The following is a 19,518-nucleotide window of genomic DNA, read 5'->3' as shown; positions in this document are numbered from 1 at the left end:
CACAATGATCTCGAAGGACATCTAAGAAGAACTTTACGTAAAAATCCGAATATTCTAGAGCGAACAGTTAAAAGACAATTTGTTTGATTCCTTTGAGAGTGTTCGTTACACAATATAAGGCCCAAAGCCCTAACCCAAGCAATATGTCCGGGAAATTTCCGCCCTGCATTGCCATTTCTTCTCATTATATAAGTTATCGTAAAAAGCACTATTTACTCGAGCCAACTGTTTAAACATCATTTGACTGATTCCTTTGCAAATTCGATTTACTACAGGTTTGGAGGGTCTTTCTTACGCATTATAAAGCCCAAAGCCCAAATCCAATCAATGTGTATGTCATATTTCCGCGTGGCATTGTCGTTTTCTGGACCGGTAATTAGTTCTTTCTGTACAGAAAGTGTATAAATTTTTGAAAAGAAAACAACATTTTCTCTCCAATTAACCGTTTAAACACCACTTGTCTTTATGATTCCTTCGCCGATTCGATTTTGTACAAGTTTGGAGGGCTTTTTTACATTATAAAGCTCAAAGCTCTAACCCAATCAATATATCCGTGAAATTTCCGCGTGGCATGGTCGTTTTGTTTTGCCGGCGATTTGTTCTTTCTGTATATAAACTTATTAAACCGTTTAACACCATTTTTCAGATCCTTTGGGAAATTCGATTTTGTACAGGTTAGGAGGGTCTTTTCTACACATTATAAAGCACAAAGCCCTAACCCAATAAGTATGTCCGTGAGATTTCCGCGTGGCATTGTCGTTTTCTCGATCATCATTTGTTTTTTCTGCATTTAAATTATCACAAAAACCACCATTTATTTCGGGCCAACCATTTAAACACCACATGTCTGTCTGATTCCTTTGCAGATTCGATTTTGTACAAGTTTGGAGGGTCTTTACCATACATTATAAAGCCCAAAGCCCTTACCCAATCAATATATCCGCAAGATTTCCGCGCTGAATTGTCGTTTTCTGGGCCGGCGATTTGTTATATATTATCTTAAAACGCACAATTTACTCGAGCCAATCATAAAAAAGTTATTTGTCTGATTCCGATGTGGATTCGTTTTTGCATTAGTTTGGTGGGTATTCTTTGCAAAATATAAGGGCCAAATATCTTATGTAAGCGATATTACTGGGAGATTTCTGCGTGGCATGGCGCTTTATTGGACTTTCGATTTGTTTTTATTTCTATAACCGAAGATCGATCGTTGAAAATTTCGAAAGCAACATCATGGAGACAAAACCCGTTTGAAAATGAGATTAACAATATTCCGATCATTCCGAGCGGTTCTCAACACTTAATAGTGCTGGCATCAATGATCCCGAATGACCAAAAAAATATAACAACACTGAAGTGACGTACGGGGCAACTTTTTACAGCTGCCACACGGCACTTGACATCTGCTGTTGTGCAGCATAACAAGCCCAAAGCCCTAACCCAATCATATGTTCGTGAGATGTCCGGAAAGTGTGATCTCTAATATTGATTGACATTGCAAGAGTAGACCTATGCAAATTTGTACATTGTACGGATGGGGGAAATTTAAATTGTGGGCCAATCGTTTTGCACTATAATTTATTTTTTGTTCAATATAAATATATAGTAAGATAAGAAAAACAAATCGAAACAAAGCATAACTAAAAAAATCGCAGATAATATAAAATATCACTGTATGTTAACGTATGTAAATATCACAGTCTAATTTAACGTCGGTATCTGGTAGTACTCTACAGCGGTTGTTTCTCGTACATAGGTTTGCTGGGCATGTGGAAATACCCTGGTGTGTGTAAATCTAAACTGCTGTCGTTTACGTTGTTTTTCCTAGAAAATAAACATTCAAAATTTAAAATAAATAGGTCCGTAATGGTAGGTCTGATATATCATAAATTATTATGTTGGTGATATTTACTATAATACATTGCAACACACCATGACATAATTATATATATTGAATGTTATTGGTAAGTGGGAGATGCATGATCTGATATAACATATGAAAAAATTAGATAATAAATTGTTCTAGTAAAATATTAATGTGATCACTTATCATATTTATGTTCATACTAAATCACTCAGAATCAACATTTGTTTTCAAAAATATTTTTATAAGAATATCCAAATGATATATTTTTATTTTTTTAGTTGTATTTGAAATACTTAAGAAAAAATGCAGTCCAATCCACTTTAAAGTTACATGATTATGTATCAAAATCCGTTTGAATTTGATGAAATTTTTACCTTCTATTAATTTAGAAAGTAAAGAAAATGCTATTTTTACCCTTAGCTTTTGATTGACACATCTCTAAAAAGTTGGAACGAAATATTTACACATCTATATTAATAGATTACTAATTTGATACGCTTTTGTTTTTTATTTAAACTTTATTAATTTTAAAAATGTAAGTATAGTTTGTAAGACATTTTTAGAAATAAAACTTACTTTTTATTTAGATATTTACATGCAAACAGAACACCGACAGCAGCTAAAATTAGCAAAGCTATGGACACAGATACACCCACTCCTATCTGAACAGCGTTGCTTGCACCGCCTATAAAATTTATAACACTATATACAAGCATTCTTTATTATATCAATATATAGGTATGTAAAATGTTCATTCCTAAATTATACACTTTTTGAGTGACATCAATTTTTCTCCATTTACTTTTAAATGTTGTTTTTCACTTAGCAATCTAATGCCCGATTTTTTTTCTTTCTATTCGAGTAAGGTGAAATAATGATCATGTAGCCTAGATGTTAATGTAGAACTATATTCTATTTCCATAGTCCGAAAAACGTCTCTAAAAGTACTTAAAAACTTGCAATTTGATTAAGATGAAATAAAAAGAGTGTGTTGTAAGAGGAACTAAGAAAGATCTGAAGGTGTGATAATACGACAGCGATTATGAACAACTGATTAAATACATAAACCAACTTTTCGAACTTACCCTGATTGGCCGACAGACCAACGTTAGTTTTATCATCAACTAAAAGTACAAAACAACACGTGTTAAAATATATCACTTCATACCTTAAGGTTATAGCTAAGTCACAACAGAATCCAATGGATTTATTGCTACGTTCTGGTAAACAAACTTTATGTAACTTTACCATTTAGTCATACATACATGACTTAAGAATCTAGCCTCAACATTATAAAACATTCATCAGAGCTCCAGCTCAAATCCCCTTATTTCTTTTGGTGAGAGTACATTCTGTGCCAGTTTTTGATCAATCAATTACTTAGTACCAGAAATCTGAGTTTGAGCTTGTAATAACATGAATATAATAATAATTATAATTTCCTTATAATGTTTCCTCGAGAGACCAATGAAAACAAAGAAAAAAGGAGGTCATCGGTTTTACTAAGTCTGTTCATGATGAATAACAAAATATGTAACACGGAATACAATCTTCGAGAATCGCATTTCTTACATTAATGTCGTCTATACGATGACGTACCTGAACATTCTGAAATGAGGATGGAACCTATTCCTGCCGTTGTTTTACCGGATGGACACGGTTTACAAGCTGACTGTCCTTTAGTATCTTGGTATTGACCACGAGGACACATTGTAACAATTCGACCATCAGAATATGATCCCACCGGACAAACAGCTTAAAATTTATTAACGAATTAATTGTCCATAGCAATTTAACATAATTGATGGAATTAAATCATATTTTCAAAAATAAATTAATCAGATTAAGTGCAAAACAAAAGTTTGGTAATTGCTACATTTTTGTTCTCGAAGCAGAAGAATAATGTATTTCGTGAATAATGATAAAATTTATAGCATACAGACATTTGGTTACTCTGCTTTTAAAAGTAGAAGATTTACAATATTTTGCCTTACAGTGATGCTGTCTTATTTGAATAAAACAGTCGGTTGTAGGAATACTCCACTCACCACAAAATACTTCAATGCGTATAGTTCCACTAGGACAACGGATGTCTGGTTTGTATGAGAGCGGAGAGGAACCTGTCGCTAGGGAATGTTTTGTTCCATCTACAGTCACTTGGAAGAAGTCGACGGAATGGTTCATCAATGTTTGTGCTGACTTTTCCAGTTCGAGCGTCTGTTTAACAAAGTCCGTCAACTCTTTTGATGGCGCTAATGTTAAGAAAAATAAAATCCTTTTCATGAAATTCATTCAAATCCCTACCGGAAACCCATAAACAATACGGGTTTCTTTCAAAAACAGATTAACTATGGTTGATTGCATACAATACAGGAATTCCCCGGCAAAAATAAAAGAAACTTGATAGAATACATAACGTAATTGGATAGGAAGAGTTGTGGATAATTGGTGTTTATACTTTTATATACAATGATTTCTAAATAACGTTTAACCTCTAGTCACTCTTGAAATGGAGGTTTCTTGAAAGGAAATTATATGATAGTAATTATCGTAATTAATTGATTATGGCTTTTCCTACGAGAAATGATATGTTTAATATGATACAATTAATGCATTTAAGATATAAAGTAATACACATAATATTTAACCAAAAAGGCGATTATAATATGCCAACTGAGTTTGCGTAGAGTACGACGAAGACAAATTAGTGCAATAGAGTGATACTGAATAAGTGATATTGAAATCTATCATATAACTGAAATTTTCATATCCTAGACTATAATATAATTAAACGAATTCACAATGAGTGACGATGAAATAGTTTACACACCCGTGTTATTTTGCAGTAATCCTGCAATATTGAAAGTGCTCCCTTTACTACTGACTGCTGCATGTAATCCAACAGTCACCGTCATTGAGCTTCCAGTGGATCTTTTCTTTTTCGAGCTGGTACACACCGGTTCTTGTACCGAAGTTTCACACGTGACTGCTTTCTTACAGTCAAGAGTTGACAATTTAATTTCTAAAGAGTCTTTGACTGTTTTCTTGTTACTCTCCGTGCATGGGACAGAGTCATACTTGCCTTCAAAATTCACACCCATCTCTACCGGTGGCTCAAGCTCTGTAGATATTCAAAAAGTATTGATTAACATTGTTACTTGTTTTAATGAAGACGATTACAAAGTTTGATAGTAATAAATTCATGACCACCAGTTAAACGAATAGTGATCTGAATGATTTGAAATTGAATGCATGTTCTCCAAAATAACCTAATGAAAATAATATCTGTACTACAAGACTTTTAAAATCAGATACACTGGGAGTCAAATTAAATCGTCTAGCAGGGTCACTATCTTGCAGGTTTCGTTTATAAAAGTTCGTAGTTCTAAGTGGACTGTAGTCCCTATAAAAGCATGTCATTTAATTATAATTGTAATTTGCTTTAGATTTACCCGTGCATGATGGCAGTCGTCCTGAAGGATTTTTCTCATTTTGATGATTCCATTTATATCCAGTTGCAAGACCGCACTCATAATATGGTATTGGCGCATTTGTGAAATATAAACCTGCCCTGCAGTTAATAGAACAGCGTTGAAGTTCCGCTGTTTTGTTGCAAGTTATGATCAACCCGTATGTCCTTCGTAGTCTCGTACATTCTGTCAATTAATAAATATAAATCCCATTGTCCGTTTAAACTATTTCAATAATCAGTATAATTAATGACACTTGTCATGTCATTTCTTGAATTTAAAGCTTTTGATGTCTTTTATATACAATTTCATATCTCTGTTATACAATAACAATAATACAATACATATTACGAATGAAAAGTAAAAAAAGAACATTTGGCAACGGTATTTATCAGACAAAATATTCGTTTGTATTTTGTGGAGAAATATAAGTGTACGAATTTGTGTATATTGTCAAACCGACCTGGACACTTTTCTTTGTTACATGATGTATCCTCGCTACTATTTCCCTGACATTGTTTGCCCTCGGGATCTGGTGAAGGACTATCACATCTTCTTGTTCTTGTTGCTATACCACCACCGCATAATTTTGAGCAGCTTGTCCAGTTTGTCCACGCAGACCATTCGCCATCAACTTAATAAAATAAAATCTACACTCTCAGAACTGTTTACCTGTACATACATTCAAATTATTATAAAGTACGTACATAGGTGTAAATGGAAAGAACACCTAACATACAGTCATTTTATTAATGATATGACTTTTCTTATGTACATTGGAATAATAATGAAAGGTGTCTAAACTGTTTGCGGTCAGATTATCACCTGATTTGATATTAAAATACATGTAGAATTTGTATTAACAGTCTACCAGTTGTACTCTTATCATAAAACTAGGATGAATGCCTACATACTTCAAAAACTTGTTCTGATGCGAGCTTTTCAAATGTGTTACCTTATTTTATGCCACATCGCTTATTAATTATTGGACTCTTTGCATTTTCAAACACATATTATTACCTGCTTTTATTTCGCACATATCACCTCGGTAACCATAGGGACATTTACACGTGTAATTTCCTGTTCCATTGATACACGTTGCCCCATTCTTACAGTTATTATTCTTGCAATAATCCGGAGCAAGTTGACACTGTTTGCCACTAAATCCACCAGAGCATAGGCATTCGTAATCGCCACGTTTATTGATACATTTATGACTGCCGCATGGAGAGCTCGTGCATTCATTGATAGCTGAAATAACAAACAACATTCACAATTCTTTAAATCTTAACAAATGCTGTAGTTAAGGACAATCATTTTACATTGACAATTATTTCTTCATATTTATCATTGACAATCATAACATATGATTCTTGTCAAAAAAAGAGAGAAAAATTTGACTTCATGATCAGGCTCGATCAAACCGAGCCTGCAACATTTTCAATTTTGTCGTATTGAGCATTCTTTTTGAGATTCTTTATGTCTCTCTATTCCATACATATTTCAGTAATTACAAATATACGCTGAAGTTTCGGATTTTGAAACATTTTAAATTAACAGGTAAATGAAATAAAATTAGATTATATTGAGAAGAAAATCCAATTAATTTATATTCTGTTTTATTGAACTGATCACGAATTGTCACCAATGGACATGATGCATTGAATATGCTAAAATAAGCAGTCTCTATATACAGTACAGCAATGTGTTAAATTAGAACGAACCATCACACACTGAGGGGATGACAACTTTAACATTTTCTGCCTCCACCAGATCGTCCATTGAATATATTGTTCCAGATATGGACGGTGTGCATGAAGCAGCCCAAGTTGAGACATCAGAAGGTGTTGCTTTTCTTGGAATGACACTAAATGCGGAAATCTTGATATCTAAAAACAATATTTGTTTGAGCAATTTATTATTTCGAACGATCAAATATATTTTTGATAAACTGTTTTCATCTGTCAACCATTTTTCTGCTTTAAATTTGTAAGATATTACTTTTTTATATGACTTTTGAAAATAAAGATAAAAAATAACCATAGTGCAAAACTTTTTTTACACCTTGTCAATCAGCATCCGATATTTATCACTCTTTTTTAATATATAAAGGTAAGACGGTAACAAAAGAAACGTATTCAATGGATTGATCTCTATACGACCCTAACCTGTCTAATTCAAATTATCCGAGTAGTACATTGCAAGAATAATTTCAACACAACACAATTGTAAATAAAAGAGCACATATCAATATTTGTGGTTTATTCTGTTGTTATTCAACTCAAAGGTAAGAGGAAGGATCTTTCAATTGAATAAAGTCGAAGATATTGTTTACTGATAAAAATGGGTTACATACCACCGTCAAATCCGATCAAATCGTTTCTCTCAAGTATGTGAGACTTCGGAACAGCGAAGGAAGTATTTGTATAGGAGAGCTTCCCATTAATGTATACTTTGACCTCATTTGACGGCTTGTCAACACTGACAGCGACGCTTGTCCAAGTTGATGTCGGTAATGTCTGACCAGTACTGACGACACCACTGGAAGAAATTAATTAGTAATGCAACATTAAACATTTCAACATGTTTTAATTATAAGTATAAAAAGTAAACATTATTTTGTTGCAATAAATGAAAATTTCAAATGTGTTCAGGGCGTCATTCATAAAACTTAACTGCTTTGGAAAATATATCGACATGTTCGAAGAAAATAAATTAAACAACACTACCATCGGGTGGTTTTTATTCGATACTCTCATAGTTTGACAGTGTGATTTTCATACACTACACAATGTATATCTATTTGTTCAGTCTTATATATTGACGAAAATTCGCAGATACATATCATTTGCTAGACCTTCGAAAAAAACTTTACTGTGCTCTCGTGTAATAGCGTTTAATGTAAACTTATCACTCACTGAGATTGCCCCAAGGAAGTTGTTGGTGTAAGTCTAAAAACAAAGCTCTGTCTACTGCCAGAATTTTCAAATACAACAGCAGAATTTGTCTTGTTATTGGTGACATAAACCCACATAAACATGGTCAGTACGTCGTGTGTTAACTTGTTTTCAAGTTTTGTTTTGTCTTTACTCAACTGTACATCATATTCTGCAAAATAAATGTTAATCCGTGATCATTGTAATCATCGTCGTCATAATCATCATCGTCATTATTAATACCTTTATCATAAGCATTACTTTCAAAAAATACACAGGTTTCCTATAAGTCATAACAAAATTTAACACATACAACTTTAAATTATTTACTTATATCAAATATATTAAGACGGTGAGAAAAATACGTCATTATCAGCATCAGCCTCCATATACGCAAATAGTGTTTACTCAGATATTCATTCATGTTCTAAAAATAGCTATGCAATTTTAACCTTGACATTGTGTCGCAGATGTGGCTCCATCTGACGAACTTCTCTTATTACTAGCACATTTGGTGCAGCTAACAGACTTTGGGCTTGGTTGAAATGAATTGCACGGACATTTTGTGCAAGGAGCAAGAGTGTTTGGTGAGTATTCACCAGCGTCGCAGTATCCTGTAATTAAAAATAAATGTTTTAGAACTGCAAAGGTAGAGTAAGATCGATTTGTTTGTTATAGTTCTCAAATGCTAAGTACATGTAATTAAATGTTTATGCATTTGTGTAACATGTGTGTGTCCCTATGCGTCACATTTTAAATATTTGTTTTAAAAAATCCTCAAACAAAATATGTATTAAAGAATGTGAACAGTAAAAACCTAGAAATCTTATATCAGATGATTTTCATGACATCAAAACATGGTCTTTCTATTAGGAAGACCCTGACAAAGGCAAAAGTTAATGTTTGCAATTTGCTAATAACTACATTGTCATTGACAAGTTATATTTGTACTTGTATGAACTATTTCAAGTTTATTGTACGTGTATTTACAATTTGGTAATATGTAGTATAGAAATTTTATTTTGATCCTTATGTTGATCTTGATTCTGAATATTTCTTTACACGGAACCAGAGTGTATATAATGTAGACCTACTAAGACACTGGGAGATGTTCTCGGCACCAACTTCTGTTGTATTTGTGTTTGGTGGGCATGCTTCACATTTCATAGAGTTCGTCAAGTTTTGGTATGTTCCTATAGGACACTTTTCACATCTACCGTTCTTCTTAGCAAAACTGCCTTTTGGACAACCAACTGAAAGAGACAGAAAAGAAATCTTTAATGCAGTTAATGAAGTTAATAAGGTTAAAGAAAATGAAGTCAGTTGGACACAAAATTAACAGAAAAGTAGTTCTAAAATGCGGTGTAATTACTAGTTTTAATTCAAAATCTAAGTAAAAAGTATTTCACAGATTTCAAATTCTTCCCAAAAAAAACAATTTTACCACAAGATGCAGATTCCTTTCTTGGAATAGTGCCAGGGGGACACACCATTGAAGGAACTCCAGGTCCATATGAATCACTCTCTACATGGAGGTCACCAACGTGAAGGTCAAAATGTCCGGAATCAACTTCTTTTTGTATAACATCTGACATTTTGTATAACCGGTCTTCGTTTTCTGCAATAATGTCATCTGCGGATTTTCCTGTCACCGGTTTGTACGGTAAAATGAATTCAAATCGCAATGTGTAGGCAAGCTTCGATACTGACCGCCGATACACATGGGAATTGGAATCACGTTTACGACGAGATGACACTGGACCACATGTCACGTCCACAAACTTCGCTTGGCATGCTGGGATACCAACGCATTCTTCCGGAAACTTAGAACTGTTAAGGGCTTGTACAAAGTTTTCCTTAATTTGATTCAAATTCTGGGTTGAACTATTGCACTGTCCAGTGAAGTAGTAAAATTCGTTCGGAAGATTCATGTTGTCTACATCAAGCTTGGCTAAAATGTATATTAACAAGTCACACTGTATTACATTATTCAGATTTCTAGATCATTCTTGATTTATTGTTTTGTTAAGAACTTTAATTAAATTTTCTTAAGCTAAATTAGGTTGATTGAGACTCACCATATTATAAACATCGTGTGGTATATATTATGCATGCGTATTAAATGTATTTTACACGATTACTTACTATCACAGTCCGGCACTTTACCAGAGGGCCTCCATTTACCGGTAGACCGACCACACACATATAGACCATCCCCAATATTCGGAATATCATATCCGGCGCCACATTGCATCTGACACATTTGACCATGAGTCCACTGGCTGCATGCCAAGGCCCCATTAACAGGTTCATTTAGTGCATCTCTAGAACAGTTCGTTTCTAAAAAATTGTAATTATATCAGTGTAGTTATAGCATTTGTCAAAATTAGTGATAGTTTTAAATGACTTAATATATGCATGTCTGTGATATACTATAGGCGTGATGATAAATATATGTAAAAATGATTCAAAATGGGTACAAATCTACTGGGCAGATATGAGGTAAAAATGGATAAGATTAGAGAATTTGATTTAAAGTTTTTCAGTACTATGTCACGTGAATATTCTAAGCATCATGAGAAAGATGACTAATATTTCGTAATAAACTTTAAGAGGGACATAAAATATTAGCATAGATATATAGACATTGAGTTTGTTTTTACTTTGTATTGAATGATCATTAAAATTAGCGATTCCTAAAAATAATTATTTAAGTCAAATACTTTCACGGTTTAATTACACAAGAAAATGGTTCCACATTTAATGGCAAGTATTTTTATTTTGTTTTAAACGAATAAAGCGTAGATATATTGCCTTAGAGGTATTCTACGGAAACATGTTGGAAAGAAGGGAAAGTTACGAATGGATAACGTATGTTTACCTTTACAAAATGGCGCTAGTCCGCCATGTTGCCATTTCCAGTCTAATTTTGGAGGGTTACTTTTGTTGTCAGCTGAGCATTGGATTTTAGTGACTCCTCCCATCGGATATCCCGACATGCATGCCATTGTACATTCGGCACCGATATTGTAACTTGGACAATCATATTTAAGATGATCCCCTCCTGTCACACGGAGGTTAGGAGGAGAACAGTTTAATGCTTAAAGTAACAACAACAACAATAAACCCTTAAACACAATGAAAAATTATTGTTATTTTTTCATGAAACTCTGTTCTATATAACTGTTAAAACATTTTCAACAATTTTATGGATATCCTTCAGTTTTATGCAACATATGTCAAGATTTTACCATCTGTTTATTCTTTCATAAAAATGTTAAAAAGTGAAAAGTTAAAAAGTATTTTGAGTTCCAAAGCCAAAAGGAAACGAATCCATATCAGCAGAGGGTAAATTTGATAATATGTTAATACATTTTGTATTATATTAGTAACTTACTCAAAACTTGAACATTAAACACACAACTGTCTCCCCTGTTTTGTTGTTTATCTTTTATTGTATATTTAATCGTATGCGAACCAGCCGTCAATCGTTCTCCTGGCTTGTGGCCATGAATTTCCGTGATTGTTACAGGCTCCTTAGAGTTATCTTCACCTTGTGGTTCGTCCCAGGTAACCTTTGCAGTGTTATTAGTTGAGTCAATATATACCTGCATGTCATCGGGACATTCGCCAGCAGGAAACCTTGGTGGAAGTACATCTAAATTGTTCAAAACAAAGATGCTTAAAATTTTATGTCAAAATGAAAATGACAGCAGATTGCAAATGCTCTTGCTGAAATAATGCCAATATTTCATTATTTATAATTATTTGCTGAATTTAAGTAAGAGCATACTAGCAGTGTTCACCTTTACAAACCGACATTGTTCCCCACTTGCCATTGACGTTACAGCCCACAATATGCATTCCATGTACTTGGTAGCCGTCGTCACAAACAACTTCACACAGATTTCCATAAACCTGTTTACCGTTTAGACATTGAACTTCACCGTGGGCTATTGTTGGCGCCTTGTCACACGAACGTGCTGTCAAAAGTATATAAGAGATCTATATGCTTTTAGTATGTATTCATAAAAGACTTTTGATTATTTAGAAATTAGTAAATTTATCATAAGGACATAATAATTCCATTCGAATTATAACACTGAGAAGAAATCAACTGTCCAAGTTGTTATAAGAGGAGAGTTGGATGATATTTTTTTTTGGATAAGATAATAAGTATTTTTGTTTTTGGGTAAGGAATAGAAAGTACTTTTGTTTTTGGATATGGAAAAGAAAGGATTTTTGTTTTTGAATAAGACAAAAAAGGAAGTTTGTGTTTTTTGGATAAGGAAAAAGAAGTATTTTCGTTTTTGATATGGAAAAAGAAAAGAAGTATTTTTAAAAAAATGACTTATTTCATTTCTCCTGCTGAAACGACACACCTGAGTAAATAGGAACACATTTACATGCTATGATATTTCATTTTTCAGAATATACGTACCTGACTCGAATTGTGCATTGTTATATCAACTGTATCATATACCTGTAATTATTTTGATTAACTTACGATTGCAATTTGGAGGAATAGGTGGTAGCCAAGCTCCGTTTTTGACACACTTTAAAGAAGGATTGTCTCCTGCGTCTAGGGTATAGCCAGATTTACATCTTATATTACATGTTGTCCCATAAACTATATCACTACCATCACAGTCAATGTAGCCATTTTCCGGCCATCTCGGGAATCCACACCTGTCCACTGTAATAAAGGAAGCATGTGCTTAATTGAAACAATTTTACATGCATAGTTTACTTTGCCGGTATCACTGCCTTCTTATCTAACAGTAACTACTGCATTGGTCACATCTCCTTCTTTAAATCAGATAAGTAAAGGTTCGGTTGAAGATGTGTTGCTTGCCTTTTTGTGGGCTCTGCTTTCTTCACTTAATATAGTTTCGTTTTTATTATTTAGTACAATGTATCATTTTCAGAAAATGTACATACGTATGGGCAATGCTTCATCTGTGATCATTATGTTACCATAAAAAACTTTACTAAAGCTTACATTTGACTTGAAAGGAAAGATATGCAGTTGCAGAAAGTCCACCGCTATCTGTACCAACAAAATACACAACATACGTTCCTTCTGAATAGGCTCCGCCGTTTTGAAAGTTTGATGGAGACGCAACAACCCTGTAAAATAATAATGGATTTATTTAAGTTCCTTGCCATCAGGCTAAAAGCAAGGTAGTTAAAGTTTTGCTTAAACATACATGTATATTTTACGTACATATATTTACCTCTTTAATTCGAGGTAATTATTTGCTTAATCATTACAATACTCCATATATATAGTAAATACTTTTAAAACCTTTATCTCCATTAATAAATACATAAACATTAAGAGATATTATTAGGTCAATAGACAATGAAAATAAATCAAGAACGTTTGGCGCCTTACGTGGACAGCACATTAAAGACTAATGGTTTACATGACGTCACGTTAGTTTCTAGTTTCACCGTAACTAGTCACTTTTCAAAATTATAGAATACAATTGGATATTTTCCCCTTTTTTGCCCATGTTTGACTCGGGCTCGGGTACCAACCGTTCCTTGGGACTCTGCAGACGTAATAACACGGAAAACATGCGTTAACAGGGTAATTAAAATCTGTTCATAAAAAGCCTTATCGTCATATTATTTTTGTTTTTCTTTCATTAAATGGAACCTTGTATACTTATAAGGATTTTAATTTTATATGTCTTTTGGTTATAGCGTTTAATAATGTGCATTTGAATTGACGGATTTAACGAAACAAATCCAAGTAAAACAGAACCAACGGACAAAACTATTCTATAAACTGAACAACTTTCAAATAGCTTTATTAATATAAAACAATTTAAGGTGCTGCATATTTACTCGATATTTCCATCTTCCGGGTCCGTCATCGTTGGTGAATCCCACGTGACTTTTGCTGTTGTTTTCCCTTCTTCTGCTAGTATAGGAGAAGCTATCGTTAATGCAGCTGGTTTGTTTATTGTAGGCGGCTTGTTAGGTGGGGGAGGGTCGTCGTGATCTTTAATTTGATTAAATCAAAAAAGCAACATCAAAACAATGTCGAACATATTTCGGTAGAGTTACATATCATGTTTTATGGACATATTATAAACCTCATCATACAAACCAGTGATATTTCCATGTTAATCCAACATAAATAAATTAAGCATTATACAGGACTGGTATATGCTCCAAATGTATGCAATATTCAGGCGACGAAATGCTTGCACTTGTATCGGATCAACAGATGAAATGATCTTTGTACATTAAGCAAAAAATAATTACCATATTTGTAATACTTACGACAGAAGATGGAACACATGATATCTGCAAATGCACCTATACCAGCCCCAACAGCTAAACCTACAGGTCCGAATGCTGAGCCAATCATGGCACCAGTTGCTGTAAAACCTCCAATACCGCTGACGGCCGGTGAATTTGCTATTTCAAAAGGCGATGGGGCAGCTGCCTGACGCTTTATGCGCATTAAGTCTTTATCTTTAATGACAAAGATATGTTTAAAGGTTATGATAATTAAAATGATGATGATGATGATGATGATGATGGTGATGATGATATCTTTATTTAAAGACGGTAGAACATGAAGATATACAGTCGTAGAAAATAAATAGCACATCTTAATAAGGTATTTTAAACAATATATCACCATAAAACAATTACAACTATTCCATTTGTGAATTGAATATTTTCCTATAACAAACATCATTTGATTGCTTTCGGATATAAGATATCATTCATTCAATGTTCATTTACACATGAAGTTTTATGAACTATGAACTTCTGATTTTAAAGATCGAGTAAAGTATATGTTTTTTTTTATTTCATTGTGACATTTCATCATACATACATAAACGTATAAAAAGTTAAGTTTAATAAGTACTGATTTAAAAGAAATATTTATTGACTTTAATTTTCTGAGTGGTTTGTTAACTACATGTGTAGTTATAAACATGTTTGCAGTTTATTTATGAGTGATGGTGAGAGGCTCCCTAGCACCGGTTTAAGAGAGTTATGCTAATTCTTCAACAAGTTCTTAACTCTCTTTTATATCTATCTTTTTATTCTTATTCGTTGAATATATAACAATTACCTCCATTTGATGAAACGATAAGCACGCCATCAAGACAAGCTACACTAAACATATTGTCATATCCATGATCTAGGGAACATGTTGTATTGTGGGCGACCTCATATACTTTATCAACTTTTACTGTTTTACCAGCGTGGTCTTTGCAGTCTGTCGGATTCATCAACGGGTCGAGAAAACAGCCATCGGGTGAAAACCCTTCTCCTACATACTGTAAATTAAAGGTACATTTTGCCTTATATTCGAATCAATTTTACTTCTTTAAAAAGGGCAAGCAAAGGTTTTGTGTCATTTAAATAATGGTTTTAGAGCATGTGAGATGTTTGTTACCAGAAGAAAGTAGCACTAACTGTAAAATTATTCATCATTTCATCATAAAAATAGCAACATGTAAACAAAGTAGTATTTAGACTTCCATACAATAGACTCAACCACTAAAGCTATAATTATTTCCAGAAAACAGCAGAAGCAAAATGTAAATAAGGTAACTGGCAAATAAGTAACATTTTAGAAACTATAAAAGTACACCAAATACAAAATGTATGAAAAGCTTTTGATAAATAGAAATAAAAACATTTCTGTAGCTTAATGGACCTTAAAACATTAATTGTAATTAATCACACAATCTTTGTAATGGAGAAACGTCATAGGCATTGTAAAGGCACGATTAAAGGCCTCAACAGACGGTAGGATTTTGAAGTACAACACCAATTAAAACTAAGATGTACAGACAAATCTTAATGTGTGAAGGCTACTATTTCTTGATTTCGGGAACCTTAAGTCAAGATGTAAGGGATAGGACATGTTCTATTTTGAAAATCTTGTCTTACAGATTTTTACAAACCTCCCACAATGACAAGTAACAGATAACCAAAATATCTCCTGATAATGAGTTTAATGAATGAAATTCCAGAACAATTAGGGCTAAAAGGTAAACATAGTAGTAAGATGGGGTAAAAATGATGTTGAAAAACTCTTCAGGAGACCTAAAGTTGTGTTATGTTCGAATCCCAAATTATTCCGAAAATGATTATGTCACGGTATTGAATTGTTCTCTAATTATGGGAGGGGAGGTAGTTTGTAGGCGGCCAGATAGCTTAGTCAGCAGAGCCCCAGTATGGTATTCCGAGGGTCCCTGGTTTGAGTCTCGGTCAGGCTTCACATTAAAAAATATATATAATTTTTTTTTAATGGAGGTGTTTCAATCATTACTCATGGCGAAAAAAGTATTTAGTGAGTAAAGTATGTAAAGGGTCAATGTAAAGGGATCCTTTTTAAGGGAAACCTCAGATGATTTTTACAGTGTAGAATTAAGTGTTGTATAGCTTTGAAAATTGTACATCTTACTCTAATTAGTGATGTACAACTAAATCCTACCGTATGTTGAGGCCTTACGTGATACATTGGTACAACTAGCGGACGGCATAAAAGCCTACTCGCTGTAAGTTTAAAAGAGTTTTATTTTAAACGTAAAATCAGTCTTCTGAATTTTCAGGTGAAATCAATTTTAACGTGACTAATTCAGTGAATGGATATGTACAAAATCAGTTCAGTACTAAATCAAGATATAAAGGTCAACAGTTCTTAAACGGGTTACAAACATAAAGATATACTTTCCGAACTAGTACTGTTTTGATTTACCAAATAAAACGTACTTCATTTATCTATTTAGATTAAACATATTATTTCCTGAATGTATACTTCTAAACGTTTAACAATTATAATACAAGTCAAATCATATGATTAAAACAGAAAACATAGTCTTATTATAAGTTATTCTCCTTTTTAAAAATGTATCAAATGTGTCGACTTATTTACCAATTAGTTATTTTCAAGAGACAAGAATATAACGAGAATAAAACAGAGACATATGAACAAATGATATTGATAGATAAGAACAACTAAAACAATAAGGATCAGCTAAAAGAAAGAGCGAACAACTGCGCAAATTAGGTACAACAAGGAACAGGAAGAAAAGAGTAAAAAATGTAAGATATTTTGTCTCAATACTAGGTCAAATAAATGGTTTTGTTTTTTAAATATAAGTATGAAAGTGCTTGAAGATAATGGCATTATAAATGGCTGAGGTGTTTTGGTTGCCATTATGCGTCGGCAGTCAATAAAAAGTGATATATTTTATTTGTCCGCATTCACATAACGGTGTTGGAGACATATTTTTATAAATAATATGATAATTTAAAGAGCTTTATTTCGTGTTTAACCTCGCGTGGAGTATTTGAGGTTTCCTGAAACCATAATCTTTATCTGTTTACAAAAAAAAACAAAAACAAAAAAACTGATAATAAATTCTCTTCTTAAAAATAAAAGTAAACAAATCATTTCATGATGTAAACTTTAAGAGAGATAAAATCGGTTAGTTCAAAAGTTTCTTACCGTGTTTTCGTCGTTATCGCCGGTCGAGACAGTTACCATTAAACAGCAAACTAAACATTTAGCGAGGAACTGTAATAAATCAAGACAGTATATTTATCATCAAAATTAACTGAAGACTTCACAAAACCGTGAGGTAGCTGATAATGTAATAATATCAAAGATATACTTCGCCATCAATGTCTATATTTGTTTTAGATTAAGTTATTAAACACCTCAATCCATAAATATATATGCCATAGTGAAATTGCTGTTCGTCAAATCATACAACACAATGCTCTTAGTATTTCAAATATTGATAAAAACAATAGAAATGTATTAATGTTTATAAAGTTCCAAGTGATTAATTATGATTACTAATATCATTTTGTTTTAGAACATTTCATTATCTACTTTTCAAAATCTCGGATCATGTATCTTACACTTTTCAACATCTCTTCCGTGGATTGTTGCTATGTTTAATATTACATTTGATCAACATTATTATTTACTGTAGTACAGACCTTCCATGAAATACCAATTTACTTTTAAACAGTAAACTGACCTTTTTCCTCTATACTAACACTTTAATTTGACGTATATTTTTTATAAATATATATATTATAAATTTATTAGGGATAATGATTTATTTTATAAACTTTTTTACTAAGCATCTTCAACTGAAAAAGTGAATTCTTTTCTTATTTTTGAAAGTTTTGCAACTTATTGTTTCATCTCAAATCCAAACATTAAGTTGTAGACTTCAAAACTTATCATATTTTTAACCCGCATAATGAAACAAGCAAGATAAATTCTACTTGGCTTTCTTAAAATATCATGCATAAGTCATTTTTTATCTGAAACTACTTTTTTAATATTTAAATCAAAATGCTTATAAATATCATTTAAACTCACCATTTTTGTTTTGTTTAATACATTCGTGCCATCTATATTGAAATCGATCCCTCTCTAACGTGAAATATATTGGTAATACTCAATCTAGCAAAATTTAGTCACCGCGTGATGTCAAATAACGGGAATTCTGATAGAGGCGGACGTTACCTGGATGATGGTTTTGTAACGCGTCTTGCGATTGGCTGATTATTGTAATCCAATGTACGATAAGTAACAAGTTACGCCTGTCTGTGAAAGGAATTAAAGATAACATTATGATCAAATGTTGGAGCGAAGTCAAATAGAGTTTATCAATCCGATACATTTTATTAGAAATGAAATGCTTAAAATCAAATAAAATACCAAATCAATGTAGAGTAAATATTCACTCTCCGGATAGTCACTACAAATCTTCTTTCATTTATATAATTACGTCCTTTTCCCAAACTGCATGATTATTTATATATTTTTATACTTTAAAAGTATGAATAAAAGTAGGTGCTTTATAAAGCACAATGTAAATACCCTGGGCAGTATCAATTATATTACTAGTTATAAAGATTTTTGACAGATTATATTCCCTTATACGTATATACCTCAGTCCGAACCGCTTGGATAGGGATATATTGCATCCTGTTGCCGACTATATACCATGTCAAGAATCTTTATAACGAATTTATAATACTGCAAACTTCCTTTTTAGAGAAAACATGAAATTACTTCATAATTTCACAGAAGCCGTATATAAAGTTTATATAAACGTCACGATTATGAAAAGCGACGTTACAAACGTGCGGTATTATAAATACTATCATTAGCAATATATATGGATATATATATGATATTTTTTGCGCTGTACAATGATTTATGGTTCATAGG

At 32.7% G+C, this 19,518-nt stretch overlaps 1 protein-coding gene across 1 annotated transcript; it reads right to left on the bottom strand.

Annotated features, from left to right (window-relative positions):
- Positions 1–1,595: 1,595 nt before the first annotated feature.
- On the bottom strand, positions 1,596–18,793 carry LOC132726983 (uncharacterized). The gene is made up of 26 exons (XM_060712396.1): positions 18,661–18,793; positions 17,770–17,838; positions 15,379–15,586; positions 14,571–14,765; positions 14,130–14,286; positions 13,276–13,403; positions 12,781–12,969; positions 12,080–12,256; positions 11,671–11,931; positions 11,155–11,373; positions 10,419–10,613; positions 9,718–10,224; positions 9,368–9,526; positions 8,726–8,887; positions 8,256–8,445; positions 7,694–7,878; positions 7,062–7,226; positions 6,358–6,588; positions 5,801–5,971; positions 5,320–5,523; positions 4,698–4,988; positions 3,916–4,119; positions 3,467–3,622; positions 2,953–2,991; positions 2,444–2,552; positions 1,596–1,824 (listed from the first exon to the last, which is right to left on the bottom strand). Exons 1-26 carry the CDS (start codon positions 18,661–18,663, stop codon positions 1,731–1,733), a joined length of 4,668 nt encoding a protein of 1,555 aa, XP_060568379.1. The 5' UTR covers positions 18,664–18,793; the 3' UTR covers positions 1,596–1,730.
- Positions 18,794–19,518: the final 725 nt, after the last annotated feature.

The sequence above is a fragment of the Ruditapes philippinarum genome, unplaced genomic scaffold (genome assembly GCF_026571515.1).
Source record: "Ruditapes philippinarum isolate M1 unplaced genomic scaffold, ASM2657151v2 ctg4917_1_1_1_1, whole genome shotgun sequence".
Taxonomy (NCBI): Eukaryota; Metazoa; Mollusca; class Bivalvia; order Venerida; family Veneridae; genus Ruditapes; species Ruditapes philippinarum.
This window is presented reverse-complemented; position numbering and strand designations above follow the sequence as displayed.